Genomic DNA, 27,328 nt, shown 5'->3' with positions numbered 1-27,328 from the left:
GGGTTGTTAATGTTTGCTAGGTCCAACAACAGCTAATTCATATACCACCATCTCTCTGCTCACTCAGTTCACATATGAATTTGCCCACAGTTTTAGAAAGTCCATTTTGTGTCATGAAGAGAATTTATTTTCTCTAGTTCTCTGCATAAGGAGTGTGCCTTTGGAGCACTGACCACCTGCAGAGATGTGCACCTCCAAGAGCTCATGATCTATGTGAACATAGGAATGTGCTGTGAACATGAGTAATGTGCAGCTGAGACATTGAATAAGAAAGGATTTGGGAAGGTAGGACAAGTAGTCAATAGTCCTTTCCTTCTGGTCAATTGTAATAGACTAGTCAGATCTGATGGTCTGGCAATGGGCCAGTTTCTTCAGAGCTTCCTTGACCTCTCGATTCCTTAGGCAATAAATGAAAGGGTTGAGAGCAGGAGTGACAATGGCATAAAAGATGGAAATAATTTTGTTCATGTTGAAAGCATGGATGGCTCGGGGTCGGGCATACATGAAAATTGTGGCTGAATAGAAGATAGTGACCACCACAAGGTGGGAGGCACAAGTAGAAAAGGCTTTCTGTTTTCCTGTGGGCATTCGTAAAACAGTGGCCAGAATACACCCATAGGACAGGACAGTGATAGAGAGTGGGAAGAGAAAGATGATCAGTGCCAAGACAAAGTCTACCAACTCAGCCATGGACATATCTGTGCAGGAAAGGTTAAGTACTGGAGAGATGTCACAGAAGAAGTGATTGATGACATTAGGGCCACAGAAACTGAGGCGGGAAATGAAGTAGATTTTTGCCAAGGAGATGCCGAAGCCAATGGTCCAGGAACCCAGAGCCAGGCGGAAGCAGAGCCCATGACTCATGATAGTGGGGTAGTGGAGTGGGCGGCAGATAGCCACATAACGGTCATAGGCCATGGCAGCCAGGAGCACACATTCTGTGCACATGAGTGCTATGAAGAAATAGAGTTGGATCATACAGTGAGTGAATGAGATGCTGTTGCTCATGGACCAAAAACTAAACAACAGCTTAGGCACAGTCACAGAGATGTACCAGGTCTCCAAGAAGGATAGGTTGGCCAGGAAGAAGTACATGGGCTTGTGCAGTGGCCTGTTCTGCTGCACCAACAGGATGATGATCACATTTTCAGTCATTGTCAGGATATAAGCCATAAGGAACATTAGGAACACTGCTGCACGCATGCTCAAGTTCCCAGGGAACCCTACTAGAATGAACTTGGTGACCCGTGTCTGATTCTCCACTTCCATGTTGGAGACACAGGGCTTAGATCTCCTAGGGGGGAAAAAACAAAATCACTTGATCAGACTCTGGTCCAGTGAAAATATTTTGCCTTTACCTTCTCTGGCTATCAATAACAGTAACAGGTATTATTTATTAATGACATATAGATTAGATAGTGAACTGGTGTGAACATAGGGGAAGCAAGTAGAGGATTAAATGTTAGTGGGGCCTGTTATGACTTGATGATATGGAAAAATAACTTTATCATTTCAAAAGTGACTCTAGGCAGGTAAGAATAATAGGCAGGGAAGGTGACAGTGACTGTGAACACTGTGGTTTAGAGGAGTGGCTGGGTTTAAGATACACTTAAGAAGCAGAATCTTTTAACAGTAGTTGAAGGCAAAGGGGAGAAAGAATGAAGGAGAAATTTTGGATGAATCCTTATTACACATGAGTGCTGCCATTTACTTAGAGAGGAAAACTTGGGATGCTTACAGGCATTTTCCTCACAGTTGAAGATAGAAATTGTTAAGAATTTGGTAGGTTATAATTTGATTAGATTTCAACAGTCCAAAATATTTCCTTGTAATATGAATACTTACTTGGTGCTAGGAAGCTTGCTAAGTACCTTTCATAAACATTGCATTTAATTCACAAAATAAAACTAGTGAGACATTATGATTCTCATTTCACAGAAGACCCTGTGGTTTAAAGATTTCCAAATCAGAGAATGATGAAGTCAGGATTATTCTAAGACCCAGGGCTTTCTGCCTGCAGAGGCAGGCCTTTAAACGGAAGACTGAATCACTCCCAGATGAGGTAGTTGGCCAGTGCTTGGATTTGCCACCACTTTTATACATTTAAAATTCTTGAAACCTTTAGGAAGTGTTATCTAATCCTACTGAATTGTTTTTCCAGTTACAAGCTATTAGAGATGAAATCAAATTAAAAACAATACAGTATAATGAAAGTACGATTCAGTCTAGTGCACAAAACAGAAATGAATACATAGAAATGCTTGTTATCTTAGTATGTATATCAGAGAAGAGATAGCTAGTGACTAAGTTTTGAAATATAAATAGAGAAGAAGAGATGATTTAGGAAGATGGATCAGGGCAAGGAGATCTGAAACTGCTTGGCTATTTCAGGGAAGCAACACACTATGGCCCAGCTGTCATGCAAGTTAGCAAATTATGAGTAAGTGAATGAGTAGAAAAGTGATGGATTAGGAGAGAAAGGAGAAGGGAGAGAGAGAATATAAATTATCAAGACCAGATAATAACATCCTCATATTGTACTATTGTACCCTAGCTTTTGATGTGGAAGAATTATTTTGGAATGTACAGGGTTGCCAAGTCAGAAATTGGTAGACCAGTTAGAAGACACCTTCTTAGCAGACACTTAAACACACACACACACACACACAAAAAGAGAAAAATCACTGCAGCTAATAAGATTTGTTAAAGACACAAAGATGAACATTTTTAGCTGTACCTGCTCACACAAGCAACTTTGTACTTCTAGGGGAATGTATACAACTCCTCCCTCAAAAAAAGACTTCCCTATTTCTCATTAACTAACTGAAAGTTCTATTGCATGCTAATGGAAGACAATATGGTGTTGCTACCCATTATTTTACTATAAAATCTGTAGACCTATTTTTACCCATAATAGCTTTTATTCAATTTCAGAGTACTCAAAAAATATGTTACATCATGACAGATGTTGCCATTGATCTCAAATCAAACATCTCATCTTCTCTCCATTCTGGCACCTGCTGTGTGTGCACTTTCCTCTAGTTTGTTTTGGATTCTATACAAATTAGGTTCCAAGTAATTTAAATTAAATGAAAATGCAACCTCCTTCCCCACCAAGAAGGAGCCACTTTTGTGCTGCAGCCACAAGCAGGAGATGTGCAGTGTGTATTACGGGCCTGTCAGGGGACATGGAAGGGACCTAATGGCCAGGATCACACTTCGTGGCATTTGTTTCTGCTCCAACACCAGGAGAAGTCTGTTAAAAACAACAGGAGGAGACTATTTCCTTAGCTCATTGCATAACTGGCTGCATTTCGATTTCAGATACTGTCAGCCATACTGATTACTGGGAATAGAGAGTGGGCAGAATGAAAGGGCATTAAGCATTCAGATTTAGAGGCCTCGAAGAGTGCTGCTTGCATAGTTAGAAAGTCATGTTCTGAAAAGGGGCACTCACCTTGGTGCAGTGGCCTCTGATGGGTTGAGGTGTGAAAAGAAACTCTTCACTGATACTACAATAAGAAGAAGCAGAAAAAAAAGATTCAGGTGTTGAGTAGATATGAGGAACCCGCTCCCTAAACCTAGGAGGAGTGAATGGGCACAAATTACCCCTCTGTTTCCAAGCTGATAGGCAGAGCAAGTTGAGAGGAGAGTCCTGCGTGCTAAGACTATGTGTGTGCCTGATGTGGCATCAAGCTGGCTCTTCCAGCACCCTGGTACCAGCACACCCATCACTTTCTTAGGGAACACTGCAGTGTTCTCAGGCAAGCCAAATTGTAATGATCTTTAGATTCTGAGGGCATTATATGCTACAAGACTTCTCCTACTCTCTGTCAGTACCCAAGAGAAAACAACCTTGACGATAGCAGTTCAGGTCTCTTGTGGGATTCCAGAGAAATTTTTCATTTGTCTAAGTGTGGTGATCTTATTTGTTTCACATGATATTAGTTCCATGGGGAAAAAAATCCACTGATGACCACATACATTGAAAAGCGCCATATGTTAGTTTCCTTTCAATCTGAAAGATGGAACAATGCAATAAACTCTTTTGCATTTAAATCTCTATTTTCAGTTATTATTAAGTCTTTGGCTTATCTGAAACAGAATGATCATTTCCATGCTCCAAGGCAGATATTGATACCAGAAATCAATTAATATAGCTACATTTTGGTAAAAGTTTAAATAAAAAATATTTTAATGGTTATGCCTTAAATATTTAATAAATAATTTATCATGATGGGGTCATTGTCACATTTTGTGAGCTTCCTTGTACCACTTGACCAATATTTCACATTCTGGGACAAAGCTCTAGTTGGCTATCACTTCTCTATATTATGTAGAACTAAGTAACCCTCACATGAAGAAAGACTACATGTGTGCCTGATGTGTCAGCTGTCATATTCACTGTGGTTTCATGAATGATAAATGGAGATATTAAGAGTTGTATTTTCTGACCTTATCACTTTGGCTAGGACTTCCAATTAAAAGAAAAAGATGAGCATGAACATGCAGGTAATGTTTTTAGTCTTAGAGGGGAATCATTTAGTATGTCATCACTAAAGATGACTTTACCTGAAAATTATTGTAGATACCCTTTATTGGTTAGGTTACCTTCTATGATAATGCTTTCAAGTCTTCATCATAACTGAATTTGAATTATATTTACTATCTTTTTATTCAGCTATTGGGATAATTTTTTTTTCTTTCAGTATTGTCATGAAAAATAGATTGATTTGATTTCTTTCTGGATGTTGAACTAAGCTTGCATGTCCTGAATAACCATCCCTCATGATTGTGATCTATTATATTTTTGTAAAATACTTTGCTAATATTTAATTAAGATTATTTCTGTGTGTTCATGAACATTATTGATCTGTGATTGTATTTTCCTATTCATATCTTTAGTCTGGGCATAAGGGTAATTCTGGCCTTGTAGAATGATGGATTAAGTGGTCTTTTCTATTTTTGGAAGAGTTTGTGTACAACTAATACTATATAACCCTTATATAATTAATAGAATTCATTAGTGCAGTCATCTGAGCTTGTAGTTTTTAATGGGAAGATTTTTAACTATAAAGTCAAGATATGGAATTTAACTATATTAACTATACAGCTAACTATATTGAGTATAAATTCCTACATAGGGAAATTTTAGGTTGCCTATTTCTTATGTGGGTTTTGGTAGCTTTTGACTTTCATGAAATTTAATTTTTTAAACATTTTTTATTTATAAATAGGAGACACATTTCTTCATATATTTCATATATACAGTTTTAAGAACATAATGATACTTCCCACCCTACCCTCTCTCCTGTATGACTGGAATAGGGTTCAGTTCACATGTTTCAGTGCTGGAACTAGAGTTTTAGGTGTGATGAGCCCCAGCACCAGTTGTTCTCTCTCTCCTCAGAACCTGGGAAAGGTCACATAGCCACAAAGCTACAGTTATTAGTGTCACAAAGAGTTATAGGTGTCACAAACTCCAGCATCACTCAGACTTGCAAGTAAGGCAAGGGAACACCTCCTTTATATCCTTAGCACAAAGAACGGGCCACAGCTATCACAATCCTTGGTGTAACTGGGACTGAAGTTACATAGCCTTGGAAGCACACGTTTATCACAAACTGACTTCTACCTTTACAAACTGCTGTAGACTAGACCACAGCGCCACTTATACACACAGCTGACACTGATTAAAACAAAAGAATCTCTCAGAGGTTACACTGAAGGTTACTCAGAGTTTATACCTAGAACCAAAACCAAAGCAACAAATCAAGTGATAACCATCATTCTATATAAATGATAAACTCTTTGCCCATAAAACCTCCTCAGTAAAGAAGATAGGACTGTCACACCAGATATGTAGATGTTAATGTAGGGACACAGGAAATATGAAAAAGCAGCATAACATTACTGTGCTACAGAGCACAGTAATTCTCTAGAACTAGATCCTAATCTGAAGATATTTGAAATATCTGAAATAGAATTTAAAATATAATTGTAAGGAAACTCAATGTAGCGCAATAAAATACAGATAGACAGCTTGAATAAATAAGGAAATCCACAGGTGACATGAATGAAAATTTCACTAAAGGAGATAAAAATCATTAAGAAGTACCAAACAGAAATTTTGAAGGTGGAAATTTCAATTAATGATATAAAAATATGACTGAGAGCTTCAATAGTAGAATAGAACAAATGAAGAGTTTCTGATCTGAGGGTCAGATTTTGAATTAACCCTATATGACAAAGATAAAAAGAATGAAGAAAGTCTATGCAAAATATAGGATATTATTAAGCAGCCAAATACTCATATTATAGCAATTCCTGAAGGAGAAGGAAAAAGGCATTGAGAACTTGCTAAATGAAATAATAGTTAAAAATGTCCCAAGTCTTGAAGAAGACATGGATATCAAGATACAAGAAGTGTAAAAGAACCCGAGCCAACTCAACAAAAAAGTTCTTCTGCAAGGCACATTGTAATTAAATTGCCAAAAGTTAAGGACAAGGAGAGAATCTAAAGACAATAAGGGCGCACTCCGACTCTGAGAACGGGGAGGAGGAGGAGGAGAAGGAGGAAGAGGAGGCTGTGGACGCAGGGGCATCCTATTGATTTTTGTGCATTGATTTTATATCCTGCTACTTTGCCAAACTCTTCTATGCGTTCCAATAGTCTCTTAGTAGAGATCTTTGAATCCCCTAAATAAAGAATCATATCATCTGCAAAGAGGGATAGTTTGAGTTCTTCCTTCCCAATTTGTATCCCTTTAATTTCTTTTTCTTCCCCAATGGCTCTGGCTAAAACTTCCAGTACTATATTAAATAGCAGTGGTGAGCGTGGGCATCCCTGTCTGGTACCAGATCTCAGTGGAAATGCTTCCAACTTTTCCTTATTCAATAGGATGCTGGCCGTGGGTTTTTCATAAATTGCCTTGATATCTTAACATTCTGTTTTTTTTTTTTTAAATGGCTAGCTGTTATTTATATATTCATTTTTCCCCTCTCTTTCTTCTCGCATTATGAGACTTCAATTATATGTGTTTTAGGTCTTCTCAGTGTTTGAAATAGTGGACATTTTCCATCATATCATTTATATCACTAATATCCTTTTAAATTGTCATTCATTTTTATTTCTCCATGGACTATTGTTGTTTTCTCTTGCGTTACTTTGTACTTCACAGCTTCCCATCTATCTTTCTAACCTGATATTGAACATATTAACCTTTTTTACCTTTAATTTAATTGCATTTCTTAGTTGTAGAAACATATTTTACTCCAGGGTTTTGATACTATTATCTAAAATGCCTTCTCTTTTTTTTTTGAACTTTTATTTAATGAATATAAATTTCTAAAGTACAGCTTATGGATTACAATGGCTTCCCCCCACCCCATAACTTCCCTCCCACCTGCAACCCTCCCCTTTCCCGCTCCCTCTCCCCTTCCATTCACATCAAGATTCATTTTCAATTCTCTTTATATACAGAAGATCAGTTTAGTATATATTAAGTAAAGATTTCAACAGTTTGCACCCACATAGCAACACAAAGTGAAAAATACTGTTGGAGTACTAGTTATAGCATTAAATCACAATGTACAGCACATTAAGGACAGAGATCCTACATGATATTTCTTAAAAATTGATTAATTTTCTATGCAATGTCCAATTTAAAACCAAGTTTTTTTTTTTCATTTTCAATTATCTTTATATACCGAAGATCGATTCAGTATGTATTAAGTAAAGATTTCATCAGTTTGCACCCACACAGAAACACAAAGTGTAAAAATACTGTTTCAGTACTAGTTATAGCATTACTTCACATTGGACAACACATTAAGGACAGATCCCACATGAGACGTAACTACACAGTGACTCCTGTTGTTGACTTAACAATTTGACACTCTTGTTTATGGCGTCCCCTCATTTTTAATGTCTTCTAGGATAGGTCATTTTTTGACTGAATGTTGAAAAATATGAATGGAGACTTGTAAATGCAATTTGATAACATCTATATAATGCTACCCTCATCAAAGGTACATTTATTTGGCTTCTGACAGGCAATTATCTTAGGCACATATTACTTTTGTTGAATGACCAGAATATGGGAGGTTTTAATTTTCAGTGCATCCTTATTCCTGAAGAGTAGTATTTTACATATAATACTTAACATGTGTATGTTGGTGAAAGATACTGGCTTTTGATGTACTCTGAAATATAAATATTGCTTTTGTAAAAAGATTTATTTATTTGAAAGAGTTACAGAGAGGGGCAGGGAGAGATTGATTTTTTTAAGTGTCTTTTTTAATTGAAAAGCTAACAAACTGTCTATTACATTTCTCCCCACCCCCAAAACCACAAACTAGGTAGTAACTGAGTCTTCTAGGCAATATACTCAAAGCCGAGAGGATTAAAAGTAAGAACAAGTCCTCAGAACCAATTAAGGAAGCCCTGCTACACACAAGCTGATCAGTGCCAGTGGTACTGACTGATCGTGCAGCTAAAAGACATCCTAATGGGTCCACGCAGAACGTTTGTGTCAAGTAGCCTCTTTCCAGTTTCCAACTCATGAATAAAGATAATATTTTTTTTTAATTCTATTTCAGAAAACTTTTTGGAAGTTGTTTTATTTACAATGCCAACTTTTAAAAGATCACTCAATTTAACTGGACAATAAACCAGGCAGCAATCACTCTGCGAGAAGAGAGGAAGCCCCAAATGCCACTTTCTATCGAGAACCCACAGTTCAGTTTTATTCAGAGCAAAGTAAACAGGAACTTTCAATCATACTAGAAGAAACTCGGGTTTGGAATCTGTACTCAAACTACACATGCAGTGAGGACAATATTCTGCTAAAACAAATGATTTGCTGCTGCATTTGTCTATGTTTGCCTAATATTAACAATTATAAACAGAGCAGTGCAACTAGTATTTGGAACAATCCTTACAGTGTTACAGTGTCAGGCACAACGTTTCACTTCTCTTCACACCACTGGTTCTCTTTGCGTACCTGGGCTTCTTCTTTTTCAGTAAAGTCATTCTTAATGTTGAAGGTCTTGCGAATCTCTTCAGGAGTCTTCCCCTTGATCGTATTGGCAACAGTCTTGCACGTAACGTCCAGCAAACCTTTGATGTCTAAGTAGTTTGCAGCCAGAATAAGCTCAAAAACTGTTCCTTGGTCAACTTTCAGAAATTCCTGGTCCCAAACAGGGATATCATCCGTTCGCTTTTCTTTGTTCTCATCATCTTCAGGAGGAGGAGGATCATCTTTGTGGTGAGTGCACCACTGAATGACCTTTTTTAATATTGCTGCATTAACACTTGGTAAAGGAACCGGGTCATCATCTCCTTCATCATCCATCCCCAAATCTTCCAACATGGTCTTGATAGTCACAGACTGTTTGGCAATTTCTACATCAACTTCAAAAATCTCTCCCTCAGAACTCTGCAACTTTATTGAAGGCATGGTGTTTGGGTTTGAGGAGCCAGCGGGCTGGAGGCTGACGAGAGAGGGGCAGTGTCAACACAAGGAGGAGAGAAAGGCGGACACAAGGCCACTCGAGATTGATTTTTTTATCCACTGGTTCACTCCCCAAATGGCTGCAACAACCAGGACTGGGCCATGCCGAAATCAGAAGCCTGGAGTTCCATCCAACATGGGTGGAAAGTGCTCAAGTACTTGGGTCATTTTCTGCTGTTTTCCCAGGCATATTAGTAGGGACATAGATTGGAACTGTGAGCAGTCAGGACTCGAACTGGCACTCATATGGGATGCCGGTGCCACAGACAATGGCTTAACCTGCTGTCCTACAGCACTGGGCGCAAATATCACTTTCTAAGCTCTTTGAATCTACATAAGTTTTGCTCATTTTTCTGAGTATCTTTGCCCCTGGTTAAAAGTTTTAAAAATGCCTGGAGAACAAAGTTCTATTGAGTGTTTGGCCTTCCTTTTTTCCTCTTCCTTGTCTTTGTGATCTTGGCCCTCAAGTGCTTTGTCCAGGGAGTTTTCTAATTATCCAGGGTCAGTATTCTTATAATCCTCTTCAGCTTTTCTAATCATCTTCAGTAGGAGAATTAATTTGACATAAAATGCTCCACTGTAACAAGATGTGGAAGTCCTAAGATGGATATATGTTTTTACTCTAGAGCCAAAAGAATTGGCTGCTGATGGGCTGAATATTTATTATGAGGAAACAGAAGAATCCAGGAAGGGTCTAAATGTATAGTTATGACAAATATTGAGATAAGGAGCTATGTGAAAGGAATATTTTGATGAAGATAGTCAAAGTATAGATTGCACTTGGACATGTGAAAACCAGTAGAATTGTCAAATACTGGAGTAGAACGGAATGTGTAAATTTGGGAGCCATTAGTGTTTAGCTGTTATGAAGTTGAATAAGATCAACTTGGTATTAGTGTATTTGGAGATAAGAACAAATTTGAATCTTGCATCCTCTTACATGTAGTCATTTGAAGGAGGATATGAATTTTGCAAAGGAGTCTGAGTTGCTTGCAGTGAGCTAATTGAATTTCAAGGAAAATTTGAATCCACTCTATGATAATGCTGCAAGAGTAGCTGAGTGACATAAGGAAGTTGTTTGATTTTAGCAACATGAAAGATTTTAGTGACTTTTATACCAGTGGTTTCTTAAGAATGATAGGAGCAAAATTTTAGTTTGGATCAAAGAGTGATAGAAGGAAGAGGAAATTGATACGAAAAGTGCCTCCAAGTCCTTCAAGGAATCTATATGTAAAAGGACATAGATAGGCCCATTATCTGAAAGGTGATATGTAAAGTGGTCTCAAGCAGGCTTCTCATTATTTCTTAAAATTGGCAATGTTACATCAAATTTTGATAAAGGGAATGACCTAGTACAAAATGAGAAGTTTATGAACCAAGCAATTCAGTCAAGGATCTATTCAGGTTTTGTGAGGTCTGAAACAGATATTTTATCAGACATTGTTTTTTTTTTTTTTAACATGAAGTAATGAAAATAAATTTTGCATTAAAATGAACATTTATCTAGAATTCAAAATCATGAGTAGCTGAAAATTCTGAGAGGTTGAAAATACCTTATATGTTAAAAATTTATAAATAGTTATTTTATCTGCTAGTTAACAACAGATATGTGTTCTGGTGTCTAATACATGTCTACTGCTTTGACTATATATCATTTGATTGTACTTTTTTTTTTTTTTTGACAGGCAGAGTAGACAGTGAGAGAGAGAGAGAGACAGAGAGAAAGGTCTTCCTTTGCCGTTGGTTCACCCTCCAATGGCCGCCGCGGCCGGCGCACCGCGGCCGGTGCACCGCGCTGATCCGATGGCAGGAGCCAGGTGCTTCTCCTGGTCTCCCATGGGGTGCAGGGCCCAAGGACTTGGGCCATCCTCCACTGCCTTCCTGGGCCACAGCAGAGAGCTGGCCTGGAAGAGGGGCAACTGGGACAGAATCCGGTGCCCTGACCGGGACTAGAACCCGGTGTGCCGGCGCCGCAAGGCGGAGGATTAGCCTAGTGAGCCGCGGCGCCGGCCTTGATTGTACTTTCATAATAACTATTTCAGAATCTTAGAATCAAAGGAGGTTAGTAATTTGGTCAGATATGTAGGCCAAATGGAGATAAAGGCCAAGATGAAAAAGACCACCTGTAAAGTGTGGACTCCCGATTAAGCTTCAAATAAACAAGGATGTGAAGTGGGGAGGAAATGCTTGGTTTTGTCTGTTAGGAAGACTCATTAATGAGATCTAATGAAAACCTCTTTTTTGACATTAGGATCCATTCAATTCCTCCTTGCCTGTGGATTATAGCAGCTTCATTTTTTACTTTCTACTCTCATGCTTTCTTCTTCACTTTTAACGCATACAAGTTTACAGCATTTAAAACTTAATTTTATACTTTAGAGATGTTAACATGTTGCCTGTCTTGTAACAGCTTAAGTTTTACATCTCCTAGTACTTTATTATAGGTTATCTTTCATTGATGAAGTTGTCACATTTTTGTTGTAATTATTATAGTCTTCATGAAGAATGAATGGGTAATAATTGTATTAAATTTTTTTGCACATATAAATATGTATTTGTCATTAATAAAAGCAAACAATAACAACTTGGCATAGTATTTTTATTTTGCAGTATTTAAACCCAATATTCTGTAGATAGCTATAATTACATTGTCTTCTTTAATCTAATATTGCAAAGACTGATTCTAGATGCCTTAGACAGAATTATAATTTGACCCACAATCTTCAGTTTTTGTGTACATAACCTGTGCAGGCCTTTCCCTTTCACTATGAGCAGGGCAATACATCATGAGACTTCACTCCAGTAATAATGTTACACTACCTAGAAAAAGAGATTTTTAAAGATGTAATTGATCACTTGATTTGATTTCTTTGAAATACAGACTGTCCTGGCTGATACTGACCCAATCATGTGAAACCCATAAAAAGTTTCAGGCTTTCCCAGATGTCAGAGATTTGGACAATAGAGTCTTTAAGAAGAAAGCTGCTTCTGTGAGAGGAGCAGGCCATGTATAGAGATTTGAGATTGGTCCCCAGGAGCTAGCAACAACAACAAAACAGTATTATGGTTACATGTCATGAGAATGCAAGCTCTTTCAATAACTAGTGAGTTTGGGAGAGGACCTTGAGCCTCAGATAAAATGGTTGCTCCACCTGACACCTTAATTTCAGCCTTGTTAGGCCCTCAGTTCAGAACTTGGGTATATATAATGCCTGGACTTCTGATATATCAATAATATTTATGATAATAAATTTCTGTTCTTTTATTCTATAAATGTGTGACTATCACAAATCAATGAAAAACTAATACATTAATTTAATATGTTTCTAAGTAACCATTTTGATTGCTTTTTAGATCTTTATGATCCTATAATTATACCCAAAATTCAGTAATTTCACCAACGTATATGCAGGTTTATTATGTCACTTTAATATGAAGGAAAATGGTGAGCTTTATTCTGAAGGATGAAACCTTTTATTGAAGTGAAGTTTTAATTAATTATAATTGAAAACAGAAAATAATTTTTATTCAATGTCTTTTCCATCAGAAATACCAGTTATCCATACGTTGTATCTTTTTTGTCTGTATTATATTTGTCATCTTCATTTTTATTCCATATTAAAGATACATTTTTCTACACTGTTAAGTTTGCTTTTAATGTCATTCATAAAGTATGATCTAGCTTTCTTTATATCTGTACATTACTGTAATCCTCTTAGATTCTTTCATATTTCATTTTATTGTCCTATCACCTTACTTTCAACAAGTTGATATATTTAAATTTCTTTTGAGTAATATCACCAGAGATTACTAGATCCTTTGATATTCATGACCATGCTGGTCTTCTTTCTTATTATCAGAAAATTTTCTCACTTTAAGGTAAGTACATAATCACTAATAATTACCTTTGTCACCTGTGAATATACAAGTACATATGGTCAAGTGACTATGATCTAGTCAGTAGAAAGTAAGCAGCAATTTTATGTATGACTTTTAAAAGTGTCCCCAATGGAAATAGGATGCTCTTGTATTTTTGATGGCTCAAAATGGGAGTGTGTTGACTGGACCTCAAGTCATATTTTAGAACACAAGATAGAAGTTATGTGCCTAGAATGATGCATCAGAAACAGAAAAGGAGATTCAGTTCCTGTACCTTTGAAAGTCAGGTAGTCTTGCTTTGCTTAAGACTAATTTCCATTGTATTTAAGCTAGTATTTCTTTAGGTTTTCTACTAACACTATTTAACATGATTCCACTGATACAAATGCACTAATATTTGTTGTTTACACTTATTATTTGTTTCTTTTTTAAGAAAAGATTTTATTTATTTATTTGAAACATAGAGTTACAGACAGAGAGAGGGAGAGACAGAGAGAGATCTTTCTTCCGCTGGTTCACTCCCTAAATGGCTGCAACAGCTGGAGCTGAGCCAATTCGATCTGATCCGAAGCCAGGAGCCAGGAGCCAGGAGCTTCTTCCTGGTCTCCCTCACAGGTGCAGGGTCCCAAGCACGTGGGCCATCTTCTGCTTTCCCAGGCCATAGCAGAGAACTGGTTTGGAAGAGGAGCAGCTGGCACAGAACCAGCACCCGTACGGGATGCCAGTCCGGTAGGGGTAGGATTAACCTACTGCGCCACAGCACTAGACCCTATTATTTGTTTCATGAGGAATGTCTTTCAAATCAGTATCATAGCAAATGTGGCTTCCCAGCCTCTGATCACCTTTCCACAAGTGCAGTATATTTATTTGGTCATTAGACTTGTATGCTTAAAATTGAAAGTGGATATCTAATGATTTAGACTTAAATCATTGGTTTGTCATTCAGTAGGCTGCCAAGTGAAGAGAGAAGCATCAAAGTCTTAGAGGAAGCAAAGGTCTCTGTATGATTTTCCTCAGTGCTGTATAAACTGTTCCACCAAAGAAAGTCATTTCACAGCTGTTCTTGCTTAGCTTGGTTGTTTCAGCAGTGCAAAGATGAAACACGGAACATTACCTGGATTTACGATCACAGAGTTAGGATATTGTGAGTCTTTTTCCCCCAATATTTGATTCTAATTTTCTTTTTTCCAGAAAGTAATTTCCTGCTGCTATTAAGTGATATAAAACTGATTAGAGTCGGAAAAAAAAAAAAAAACCTGTCATCTGAAGAGTTTCAGTTCGTAGTTTACTAGCCCCTACTGTTCTTGACTCAAAGTATTAAAAGTGAAATGTGATAGACTTCATTTCTATTAGAGATCCCTGCTTTTTCCATGGTACATAGTTATTTTTAATTTTGTCTTCACCAAGCTAAAATGGCTTTTCTCTACATCTGAGTGAGCTCATGCTGCAATTAGGGGGTCAATTTAACACAATAAAAGATCTTTCTCTTGTGGTCCTTTCCTTTATGAGCTTAGAATACTGTACTGTGGGGAAGATAAATGATTCTCAGTTCCTTGACTCCATTTTACCCATCGTCTGCCAACACATACAGTTCTTTTATCTCTAAATTAGGAAAAATCAGTGCATTTTGGGGAATTCTTTCTACTCATTTTTTTGTTTCTTCTTTGATGTTTCCTTTAATTTCACATTATTGGTGATTCTGGTGGGGATTCTTAAAATTTTTTGGCTGAAAATACCCTTCCTTTCAGTATCAATGTATTTTTCATTTTTCTACGAACATGCTAGTGGTTTCTTGAGATGGGGGGCGGGGAGTGGCTAGGTGCTTATTCTTACACTATATTTTCCTGAAGTGAAGGTGTCTCTTTTTAAATTATTTTGCAAGAGCTGAGTAGTTGAAAGTATTCTGATTGTGTATCATCAAGAAAAATTCTAATGTGAAGTAAAAGAAGAAAATAAGGAAACTAAATCAATTATCTATTTTTAACCAATATTATATATTATGAGAAAATATTTTTATAGTGATAGCTACGCTGCATTAGGGAGATACAAGGGATAGACATGAATCTGCAAAAATATCCAATTAGTAAATATTCTGATATAACCTAAAGTGTTGTAGAAAAAGTGAAAAATTTGAATAATAGTAATAAATATTTGAAGTAAAGGGATAGAAAAGGACTACCTTTATAAAATTTGATTTTATGTTAATATATGGAAAAAAGGATTAAATGAATCTTTTCATCAAATGAAATTCTCTTCACATGATGAAATTAAGAAACAGGCACACAAGAAAGTATTTCTTCTTATAATATACACACACACAAAGTAGCTTTTATAATCTATATCATAAATATGAGGACAAACAAATGTGGGCTTTTTACCCCTTAAATTTGCCAAATTAGGAAAAAGGATCTGAAAACACAGATTTTAGCACTTGGGAAAAATTCTATGATAGATTATTAATTATCAGTTGAGAGAATTTAGTGACTTAATATTCACTAGGAACTCTTAAGAACTAGAGTTCGTTAATGATGTATTGAATTTGCTTTCTATATTGACAGGTTGGTATATTTACTAAAAAGAATTTGAGAGAAGAGGAAGCAACAACACATATAGATAGTTTTGGTTAGGTTTGAATTAACAGTTCAGAATGTGGGGTTACCATTTATGACAGAAATTCAAAAAATTCTTGTAAATATGGAATTATAGGTAAGTTTATTTCAGGTAATGAAATTTACCAGAAATGTCCTTAGTTACATCACAGTTGCAAAGCTATATAAAGAATATCTTAATTTCAAATTTTGAGAACCTAGGTCATTTAAAACATCCAAAAAGAATCATAGTTATGAAAATAAAACAAATATTACAGTTTACCTGATTTATTTATGGTTAGTATAAAATTGTCTTCTTTGTCAGAAAGGGTCAGAGTTCAAGAGATATCCCAAAATGTCTAAAGTGATTGTATCTTTAATTTCTGGAAGTTATTTCTAAGAATGACAACACTCATTCGCTATATATTCTAGTAATGTTTGTGCATTGGTTGACAATTTGGAACACTGACCTGGCTAAAGATAACAGATTACTTGAAACTGTCAACTGTAATGTAGGCATTTTACACAAATTATCTCTAGTATTTACAACCATTCTAGAAGGTAAGTGCTATTTTTTTAACAAAGAAGACAAATTAAGCCATAAAATGTTAACTAACTGGCCAGATGGTATAGCTGGTGAAAGTCAGAACAAGGATTTCAAACCAGTTATTTTTGATGGAGCTAGGCATCATTCTTTATACAATGACACAGTGACAAAATCCAAAGTTGGGCAGATGAAGTGCAAAGATCACTGGACCTCTGAGAAAATATGCTCTAAAAAAGAGGGCTCTCATGGATCACTAACATGTAACTTATCAAATATTGGTCTATAATAGGAAATTCATTAAGCATGCGGAGGACTACATTATTTTTTGCATGGCTCAGTCCATAATAATTTTTAGTGTAACTATGTGAGTCCTCTCAACACTGTCTCTTTTTGATGACAGATAACAAGAAGTTCTTAAGATTCTTGACCCTTTATCTGACTTTTTCTAAAACTCTCTGTAATGCAGTCATAACTTCTCTGTTCCTTAAGCTGTAGATCAAAGGGTTCAACATGGGCGCTATCACAGCATAGAACAGAGCAATCATCTTCTCTTTTTCTTCTGAGGATGCAGACTGTGGGCCTAGGTAGGTAAAGATGGTGGCGCCAAAGCACATGCAAACCACAGTGAGGTGAGAGGCACAGGTGCCAAAGGCTTTGCTACGTCCTTGAGCAGAACTAATTTGTAGAATGGCAGCAACTATTCGAGCATAAGAGAATAAAACCAGGGAGCAGGGAAGCATAATCACCAGAAATCCTGAGATGGACACCATGACCTGGTTGAAGGAGATGTCTACACAAGCCAGCCGTAGCACCACTAGGGTCTCACAGGCAAAGTGGTTAATAATATTGCGACACAGAGGAAGGCGGAAGGTAATGATTGTTTCCATTAGTGAGTTTGTGAAACCAGCCACCAAGCAGCCAGCAGCAAGTCCCAGACAAAGCCTTCCGTGCATGATGACTGTGTAGTGCAATGGATGGCACACTGCCACATAGCGGTCGTATGCCATGGCTCCCAGCAGGAAGAACTCAGACCCACCCAGTGCCAGGGAAGCACAGAGCTGGAGCACGCAGCTGTGGAAAGGGATGGGCATTTGGGGTGAGAGCAAGTGATATAGCATTTGTGGAGCCAAACTGTTTGCATAACAAAGGTCGACGAAGGACAGTACACTAAGGAAAAAGTACATGGGGTTATGAAGCCTGCTGTCCAGTCTGATCAGAAGGAGAATGAGGGAATTTCCCCCAATAGTCACCATGTACATGATCAGGATCAGGACAAAAAGGAATACCTGTGTGCCCCGGTCACTGGATAGCCCCAGCAGAATGAACTCACTCACCCATGTCTGGTTTTTGCTTTCCTGGCCCATGAGCTTCTGAGGACAAAACTAAAATGTAGACATAAAAAATCAGGGAAACCCAGGATTGGAAGGGCGATTTTTAGATGATATTAAGAGTATACCAATCTGAACTTAAAAATTACCCAGGATATCTCAGCCAAATCATCATTGAAACTCTGCCTGAACACATCCATGGATGAAGAACACAGTGGAACACCTCTGCAGCTGGAGAGTAAGCAGAAAAGAAGTTACATTCTGGGAATTCAGTTTATTGGAACATGATTTCTTTTCCTAAAAATAGTACCTTATTTAAAAAAGAATATTGGTAAAGAATTTATACTTAAAATCTAAATTTATTAGTTATTATAGGAGATAATTCTTGTCTTTGTGGTGAGCAGATTTTAGTCCAGAGGAAAGGTATTTTTGAATTGTGAATGATATTCAGTACTTTTTGCTTCCTTTATTTCTCCTCTAAGTCTTTTTTTTTTTTGCTAATCAACTTGATTTAATCATTTCAACTTTTAATTTTCACATGCGCGCACACACACCTGTACCCTCCCCACTATACATATCCACATAAATGAGGCATCTTCAAAGGGGCCAAGGAAAATGTTTGTCATGAAAAAAAGTTATCATTTCAAAATTATGTTGCTTCATAATATGGTTATATGCTAATTCCATTTCCATGAAGCTTTTGAAGTTCTGTCATATACGTACAGCCACAAATATGCATCCCATTGTACCATATTAATGCACACATGAATGACCTGTCCATTAAAATACTAATGAAAGTCAAAACTTAAATCTCCTCTGAGTCTTAAATCACATCCCTACTCACCCATCTTCAGTAGAATGCACCCATGAGACATTACATGTTCTACATACAATGTTTATATACATTTATCACTAAATACTTTTTGAATTTTTTCTGTAGTTTTCCCTCTCACTTTTAGAGTTTCAAGAGGAAGGCTTACTCCCTACCTATCTCATATTATTTGCCCAGTTGGGTGACATCAACTTCAAAGATCAGGTGTTGAATGATGAGAAGGTATACCACAATTAATCTCTCAGGCCCTCAAGGTTAATTTAACAAACTGCTTAATGATGTTACTTTATTACTTGCTAACAATGTTTGCTTGGGGAAGGTGTAGTTCATTCACTTTCTGTGGAAAATGCATTGGTTTTTATCAGTGAAGATTGAAGGATAGAGGATGAAGATTTTGGTATATAATGTAGTAGTACTGATATGTTTTTCTTTTTAAAAACATACTTAATTAAGCTTCTATACAGCATGGAAATAATCAATTAAAATGAAATAAAAAATTGCAAAGTACATACTGTATAAGGTGTTAATATCCATATAGAGGACTCCAGCAAATCAGTAGAAAAAAACAAAAATAAGCATAGATTTTAAAATGGTTGAGTTCTTGAAGAAATATTTCAAAAAAGAACACACATAAATAGCCAACAGGTGTATTAAAAGATTCTCAGAAACAACTAAACATCAAGGAAATGAATATCAAGACTACAATGATATATTATCTCACACAGAGTAATTTTTACCCCCAAATAAGATTTATTTTATCTTTAATCACTTATAGAAAGAAGGAAGCTATTCATAAAATATTACATTTTGGGGGTCTGTGGTCTTGTAGAGAATACTGTGACAATTTATGAATGGTCTATACAAAATATTGGTATCCAACTACAGAGAGAAAATAGACTACTATTTCATTTATTGAAAGCTTCTAGTCTCAGCCTGAAAACTTGAGGAATTGTTGGTAGAGATCATACCATTACATGAGTAATTAACACAGGTGGTTGGGGTACTTAGGATTAAAGGTTATCATCATGAAGATGACCATATTCAGGTAGTTAATTACACAGTACTTAGGATTTAGTATTGTTTTGAATAAGTTCCTAGATACCAAGGAGCTTATTAAAAACAGAGTTTTCATAAGCTGATAAATAAACAGAATTTAGTGGAAAGGATCAATGTCAGACACCAATTCAATACCTTATATAGAAAATTTTAATCACCCATGCCAAAATCAACTGGACAACATACTCAGCTGTAAGAACAGCAAACAAATGCACAGTGCTTACATGTGGTAAGGTTCTTCACCACATGAAAAGAAAAAAGATTCAAAATCTGCATCAGAAATAGGCAATTGAAGCGGGCATTAAACCTAGCAGTTAAAGTACCTATGAGTCACATCAAAGAGCCTGAGTTCAATTCTCAGCTCTGTCTCTTGTTCCTATCTTCTTGCTAAGAGTCTGGAAGGCAGCAGTGATGTTCAAGTGGTTGGGTTCCTTTCACTCACAGGCCAGACCTGGGTTGCATTGCTGGTTCCAGGCTTGAGTCTAGCCTCAGCCATTGCAGGCATTTTGGGAGTGCTCTCCTCCCTCCGTGTGTGTGTGTATGTGTGTGGGTGTGGGTGTGGATGTGTCTGCCTCTCAAAATTAAAAACTAGGTAATTTATAATCAAGAGCTTTATTTTGATACAATGTTCAAAAATAACAATTTTTTAGCATTCATAACTAAAATGCAATAGCATTGTTTTCTTTATGCTCTCTTCCTTGTGCTTTTCTATTATTCTATAATCTGTATTACCTCAGTTTCTTTTTATTCTGCCACATCTTGCATTGGCATAAAAGATGTTTGTACTAGAATTATTATACTTGTTGGAAAAATTTCCAAGTCATAAAAGCAAATACAAATACAAATATGAGCTGGATAGGTTTCCTACCACAGCCCCACATAAATGTAATTCTGATACTACAGTGCTTTTCAGAGATTCACCAACAGCAAAAGGGACAATACTACAGAATATAGATAATGCAAGACCTATCCATTCCTTCCCATTCAATTGCTTTGCTCCCAATAAGGTTTCCTGCACTTATATTTTTCAGAATATTTGGATTAAGAGAATGGTTAGGTCTAGTTTCATGGGCAAGGGAGTTTTCTAGAAAATTCATTACAGCCACCTTTTCTAGGGGTATTATTTGAAATCTAAAGAATAAATTATATTTCCTCTATGTGAGACTGCTCCCTTTTTCCTTTTCTTTATTTTCTCCTTCCCACATAATGGCATGAAGGCTGGAACATCTGCTGTTTTAGAAGACAATTAGAGAATTGCCTCTCTCTGACTCTCCATACACACACACTTCAAGAATTTCTGCAGTAAAGATATTAAAGGAATTAACAGTTATTTTAGACTTCCTGTTTTGTTATAGGATTTAAACAAGTGAACTTAATAACTGTGTAAGTCACAAATAAAAATGAAAATATACCAAAGTGAGATAATTTCCAAGAAGTATTTCCTCTGTGACCTGTTCTTTAATGGGATTTGTTCTATATTATGTTCTGTATTTGTTCTATATTTTAATGGATTTGTTCTATATTATGTTGTGTATTTTAATGGATTTGTTCTATATTGTGAATTAAAACTTACTGCAGATAACCTTTCTTCTGATCCTTCTATTAAGAGCTCAAATGTAACTATGATGCTGCAGCTCTTCCAGGTCTTATCAGCAGATGGGTAGATGCACACAGGTGACTTTGAGGTAGAAATGACAGTTCATCGTGTAGCCACTTATACTGTGTACACTTAAACTGTGTAACCTGAGCCAAAGAAAAATTAAACAACAATAAAACAAGTAGTTTTGCCTGTCTTCAAAAAACATGTCAAAAGGAAGAGTATCTGAGCTTAGGACTATGTTGGTTTTGCTTATTAATGCAATCAATTATATGTATTTTCAAGTGACCTGTCACTTGGGTAAACATTTTCCTTTTTAGCAAATACAATGTACTTGACATTTTTTAAAGTGTGAAAGAGGAAAGTCTGTCCCTTGTTAAATTTGTTAAACAAAACTTATGCAAAGTCAATTGCACAGTGAATCATTGAATTGTCATGTTTGGGTTTAGAAAAACTCGGTCTCCTCTATTATTTTGGTGGCAGAAGTTGGGAAGAAAAAAAGCAAAGTCTTGAAGCATCCTAGGCCAAACAAATGCAAAAACTCTTGGAAGCAGAATGAATGTTACAAGAAGAATTAAATTGTAATTGTACTTATCTCTAGGTCACATTAGTATAAGCTTTTACTTTTTATTTTCTGAGCACATATTACACCAGACATTATACTAAATATATTATATATCTATTAATATAATATAATAAGTATAATAGTAGCATTCAGAACTTTGGCTTATTATCTATATTTTGCATATGGAGAAAAAGAGATGATGTGACTACATGGGGGAAGAGTCAGTAGGTAAACAAGGATTATCTGATAACCTGGGAATTATCCATTATGCTGCCCATAAGTATAGTGCTGTGTATTACTGTTGAAAGTCTAGAATTAACTGAACATAAAAATCAGGAAATATATCAAGAGGACTAACAGAATTTCTACTTCAAATCTGATTCACTTCAGAGACTGATACAGTGGTCATTATAGAATAGAGTAGGTTCTTGCCCACTTACCTGTAAGGTGAAATCTGGCCTTCAAGCCACCCAGACAACAGATGGAAGGGGAGAAGTATTTCTTATCATTTCTACTTGGGTCTATGTTCTGCATCATATCATCAGTTAGCCTTTTTTGTAAACTTGAAAAGGTCATCATGCTTACACTTATGTGTCTGATAAAGAAATCAACACAACAGCATATGGTGGACACATGATTGAAAGACCTTTGTTCCCTTATAAGAAAAACTAAGGGTGCTTATTATGGAAAATATCTTGGAAAGGTGGTAGGGCTGTGAAAGTTGTGGAATTTGAAGAAAGTGCATTTGGAACAAGTGACTTTCTCAAACTTTAGGGAAGAAATCTCAAGGGGCTAATTATGTTTTGTTTATCAAATTTCATGTAGTTTCCATCCCCATCTGTATGGCCACTTCTACACCCAACACTTAAACCTCTGCTTCAAGTTTGCAAATCAAAGTTTCATTTCCTTGTCCCTGGAGTGGGGGATAGAACTTGGCAAACTTTAATATCTCAAGGGAAGTACATCTGAGTCTTTGGTAATACCTTGGAATGGTAGGGACTTTTATCTCCCATTGTGAGCATGATGATGTGATTAAATCTACATCCTCAATCCAATTCACCAATCCCCACATCCCATTGAGCAATAACTCCTGGTCCAGACAGCTCTGGAGCCTGTGCACACAATTCTATCTGCATATGTGCAGGGAGATTCCAGTCTTTGGTGAGATGTTGCCTTTTACTGGGATGCTGTGTTTGGAAATTTACCTCTGCAACCTGTAACTCTCTTAGAACTTGTGCCCATTCTTTTCCTTTACCAAACACAGATCTTATTCTGTTTTGTGCTTAAAGATGATAGTGTTCAGTGTAAATCAAGCAATCTCCAGATAAGATGCTAGGCTTTGTGCTGTGAAAGCTGTAGAGCTACAATACATTTCTCTCTCTCCTTCCTAGAGTGAGAGATTTTCACTTGTGTTCATTGATCATATGAAAGCCCATCCTCTGCTCGGCTATATGGCACTGTTCTATTAAAACAGGCCAATTCCTGACTCATTCTAGAGCTGACTACAATATGCCATTTACATAGAAAGGACTATCTTTATGAGTGCTAGAGTTGGAAAGAGAAATTCAATAAATCCCGAATTAGCTCTGCATCTTACAAGAGAGGAGGGTAGGAAAGGGGAGAAAAAGGAGAGGGAAGGGAAGGAGAAGAGGCATGGGGAGGAAAGGAAGAGGAAGGAAATGTTGCTTTGTAGCTTCCAAGATGTTGCTGACATTTCTCATAAATATTATTTTTCTTATTTTCTCTCCCCTGTACTTTGGGGATTCCATTCCTTACCCTTAGGCCACTATTTATACAGGTAAAGGAGGGAAAAGGCATAAACTTATCTGTAAAACCAATTTCTTCATCTCATTAATGAGGATTCCTTTAAAAAATACAGTGATAATGTGATAATGTACTCTGGCAAAGTATGAGTAGTTTGGGATAGAGGAAACAAGCACACCAGTTCTATTTTAGCTATGTTAAGGAGATTCATATTATATAATTGCTATTAAGCAACCAATTGGAAACATTTGTTTGGAGTTTGTGAGAAAGCTCTTGTCTGTCTTGGGTAGAAAAGTTAACTTAAAAATAGAATGATGGGACCGGCGCCGTGGCTCAACAGGCTAATCCTCCGCTTTGCGGCACTGGTACACCGGGTTCTAGTCCCAGTCAGGGCACCGGATTTTGTCCTGGTTGCCCCTCTTCCATGCCAGCTCTCTTCTGTGGCCAGGGAGTGCAGTGGAGGATGGCCCAAGTGCTTGGGCCCTGCATCCCATGGGAGACCAGGAGAAGCACCTGGCTCCTGCCTTCGGATCAGCGTGGTGTGCCGGCTGTGGCGGCCATTGGAGGGTGAACCAACGGCATAAGGAAGACCTTTCTCTCTGTCTCTCTCTCTCACTGTCCACTCTGCCTGTCAAAAAAATTAAAAAATAAATAGAATGATGGATAGACATATAGAAAGATAAATACAGATGCAATGTTTTAGGTTAGATCACCTGTAACAGACATTGATCCACAATGGCCATAGAAACAGAAGAAAAACTCAAATAATTATATGGGAAAGAGAAGGTTGCATAATTCTTAGTCCAACAATTTTTTCCTAAAACAATTTTTTAATAGTTGATGGTGCAGATTTCTTAAGATTTATATTTATTTGTTTGACAGGTAGAGTTACAGACAGTGAGAGAGAGAGACACAAATAGAGGTCTTCCATCCACTGGCCCACTCCCCAAATGGCCACAAGGGCCAGAGCTGAGCTGATCCCAAGCCAAGAGCTTCTTCCGGGTCTCCCATGTGCCTGCAGGGGCACAAGCACTTGGGCCATTTTCTTGACTAGGCCAAACCAGGAACTAGTTTCCCAGGCCATAGCAGAGAGCTGGATCTGAAGAGTAGCAGCCCAGACTCAAACTTGTACCCATATTGGGATACCCGCACTGCAGGTGGAGGATTAACCTACTGTACCACAATGCCAACCCCAGGGCAGACTTTTGACCCGATGATTAAGATGTTGCTTGAGACACCTGCATCACATATCAGAGGGCCTGGGCTTGAGTCCCAGCTCTGCTCCCCAAATTCCAGCCTCCTGATATTGTATACCCTGGGAGGCAGAAAGTGATAGTTAAAGTAACTGAGTACCTGCAACCAATGTGGAATACCCAGATTGGGTTTGGATTCCTGGCTTGTCCTAGTCAGGCTGTTACAGGCATTTGTGTAGTAAACCTATGAATTGGAGATCTCTATCCCAACCACCAATATATGTCTGTCTGTCTGTCTTTCTTTTTTTCTTTCTTTCTCTCTCTCTCTTTCTTTCTCTTCCTTCCTTTCTCTCTCTCTCTCTCTCTCTCTCTCTCTCTCTCTCTCTCTCTCTGTGTGTGTGTGTGTGTGTGTGTCTCCCTGGGTTTCAAATACACAAAAACATTAACAAATACAATTTTTAAAGATTTATTTATTTAATTGAAAGAGTTACGGGGTTGAGTGTGGGGAAAGAGATCCTAAGTCAACTGTTTCACTCCTCAGATGGCTGCAAAAGCTGGAGGTGTGCCAGGCCAAAACCAGGAGCCAAGAGGTTCATCTATGTCTCCCATGTGGGTTTTAGGGGCCCAAGAACGTGGGCCATCTTTCTCTGCTTTCCTCGGGCCATTAACATGGAGATGGATGGGAAGTAGAGTAGCCAAGACTTGAACAACTGCCTATATGGGATGCCTGTGTTGCAAGCAGGGGTTTTACCCACTATGCCACATGCCACCCCCAATAGACACAAATGTTAAAGAATAGTCGAATATACACTGTATGCCTAACCCTCTGCTAGACATTTTACAAAAATTATAACTTATAATCACACATACTAAATTTTATTACTTTTTTATAATTGAGGAAACTAGAGTTCAGAGGGATTCTGTACACTTTTCAAAGCCATCTTGCTGGTGAGAGGTGGGCTCAGAAAAGTGTGGCTGTTCTCACTCTGAAGCTCCTCATTTTGTCCACACTGCATTTCTTGAAACATAGAGGGGTGCAGAGTCAAGGAGGACATACTCCCAAGCAGACCCCCAGTTTAACAACTGAAGGAATTTTTTTTGTTTGTGTTTTACCACATTTATAATATGGTGGTAACACTATGTTAAAACTATAGTATAGAGAGCCAATTTATGAAAATGTGATTCACCATATCAGAAACTCTTGTAGATCCATAGTTTCCTCATTGTCTATGGTGCTGTCTTTGGAATGTTGGAGGGAAGAATGAATTCTTCAAATCTTTCTCTTTGTTTCAACAAACTTTTCCAATACTCTCTGAAAAGCACTCATCACATCCTTGTTCCTCAAGCTGTAGATTAAGGGATTAAGCATTGGTGTCACTATGGCATAGAAGAGGGCAACCATCTTCTCCTGATCTGCTGAGGAGGCACCCACAGGTCTCATATACGTGAAGATAGCTGTTCCAAAGCACAGGGACACCACAGTGAGGTGTGAGGCACAGGTCCCAAAGGCTTTGCTACGTCCCTGCACAGAGCGAATGCGCAGAATGGCAGCAACTATGTGACTATAGGAGAATAAAACCATACAGCAGGGAAGCATGATCACCAGAAATCCCGAGATGGCCACCATGACCTTGTTGAAGGAGATGTCCACACAGGCCAACCTCAGCACAGCCAACATCTCACAGGCAAAGTGATTAATGACATTGCGACACAAGGGTAACTGGAAGATGATGACTGTCTGCATCACTGAATTTGTGAATCCTGCCATCACACAGCCACCGGCCAGCCCCAGGCACAGTCCTCCATGCATGATGACTGTGTAGTGCAGTGGGTGGCACAATGCCACGTAGCGGTCATAGGCCATGGCTCCCAGCAGGAAGAACTCGGTGCTGCCCATTGCTAGAGAAATATACAGCTGGAAGACACAGCTGTGAAATGGGATGGACTTCCATGCTGACAGGAAGTGAACAAGCATCTGGGGTACAGTGCTGTTGGTGTAACAGATGTCCACAAATGACAAGACACTGAGGAAAAAGTACATGGGAATATGAAGCCTGCTGTCCAGCGTGATGAGGAGGATGATGAGGAAATTTCCTACTACAGTCATCACATACATGGCCAGGAATAGGACAAAGAGGGATACCTGGGTACCCCAGTCACTGGACAGCCCCAGGAGAATAAACTCACTCATCCAGGTCTGGTTTTCCCTGCCCATGAGCCTTGGAGGACCAATCCCAAATTACAAATCATTAAATATCAGAATGTAACCAAACCAAAAACGCTTCTCCTTCCCTACATGGGAAATATTTATTAAAAAGCTTAGGCACTTGAGTTAGAAAGCTTAATGGTAAAACTTGAACTCTCTTTTGGGTCCAGATTCCTAACCATGGAGTTGCTTCAGTTCTTTGTTGGGTACCAGTTTTTCCCTCTTGACTATGGGCACAGGGCGCCTGCTGTCCAGTCT

At 37.7% G+C, this 27,328-nt stretch overlaps 4 protein-coding genes across 4 annotated transcripts; all 4 read right to left on the bottom strand.

Annotated features, from left to right (window-relative positions):
- Nucleotides 1–333: 333 nt before the first annotated feature.
- Nucleotides 334–1,269, bottom strand: LOC133764221 (olfactory receptor 6B1). The gene has a single exon (XM_062197899.1). It carries the CDS (start codon nt 1,267–1,269, stop codon nt 334–336), a length of 936 nt encoding a protein of 311 aa, XP_062053883.1.
- Nucleotides 1,270–8,721: 7,452 nt separating this feature from the next.
- On the bottom strand, nt 8,722–9,461 carry LOC133764210 (S-phase kinase-associated protein 1-like). Its single transcript, XM_062197888.1, has one exon. The coding sequence runs from the start codon at nt 9,459–9,461 to the stop codon at nt 8,970–8,972; it is 492 nt and encodes a 163-aa protein (XP_062053872.1). The 3' UTR covers nt 8,722–8,969.
- A 7,499-nt stretch (nt 9,462–16,960) lies between these two features.
- On the bottom strand, nt 16,961–17,893 carry LOC133764200 (olfactory receptor-like protein OLF3). Its single transcript, XM_062197877.1, has one exon. It carries the CDS (start codon nt 17,891–17,893, stop codon nt 16,961–16,963), a length of 933 nt encoding a protein of 310 aa, XP_062053861.1.
- An 8,241-nt stretch (nt 17,894–26,134) lies between these two features.
- LOC133761943 (olfactory receptor 2F1-like) lies at nt 26,135–27,079 on the bottom strand. Its single transcript, XM_062194943.1, has one exon. It carries the CDS (start codon nt 27,077–27,079, stop codon nt 26,135–26,137), a length of 945 nt encoding a protein of 314 aa, XP_062050927.1.
- Nucleotides 27,080–27,328: the final 249 nt, after the last annotated feature.

Source organism: Lepus europaeus, chromosome 1, assembly GCF_033115175.1.
Source record: "Lepus europaeus isolate LE1 chromosome 1, mLepTim1.pri, whole genome shotgun sequence".
Lineage (NCBI taxonomy): Eukaryota > Metazoa > Chordata > Mammalia > Lagomorpha > Leporidae > Lepus > Lepus europaeus.
The sequence above is the reverse complement of the archived record's forward strand: the minus strand, read 5'-3'. Positions and strand labels throughout refer to the sequence as shown.

Coding starts and splice junctions, on each gene's coding strand:
- LOC133764221 (XM_062197899.1), bottom strand. CDS start 1,269: ATGGAAGTGGAGAATCAGACACGGGTCACCAAGTTCATTCTAGTAGGG.
- LOC133764210 (XM_062197888.1), bottom strand. CDS start 9,461: ATGCCTTCAATAAAGTTGCAGAGTTCTGAGGGAGAGATTTTTGAAGTT.
- LOC133764200 (XM_062197877.1), bottom strand. CDS start 17,893: ATGGGCCAGGAAAGCAAAAACCAGACATGGGTGAGTGAGTTCATTCTG.
- LOC133761943 (XM_062194943.1), bottom strand. CDS start 27,079: ATGGGCAGGGAAAACCAGACCTGGATGAGTGAGTTTATTCTCCTGGGG.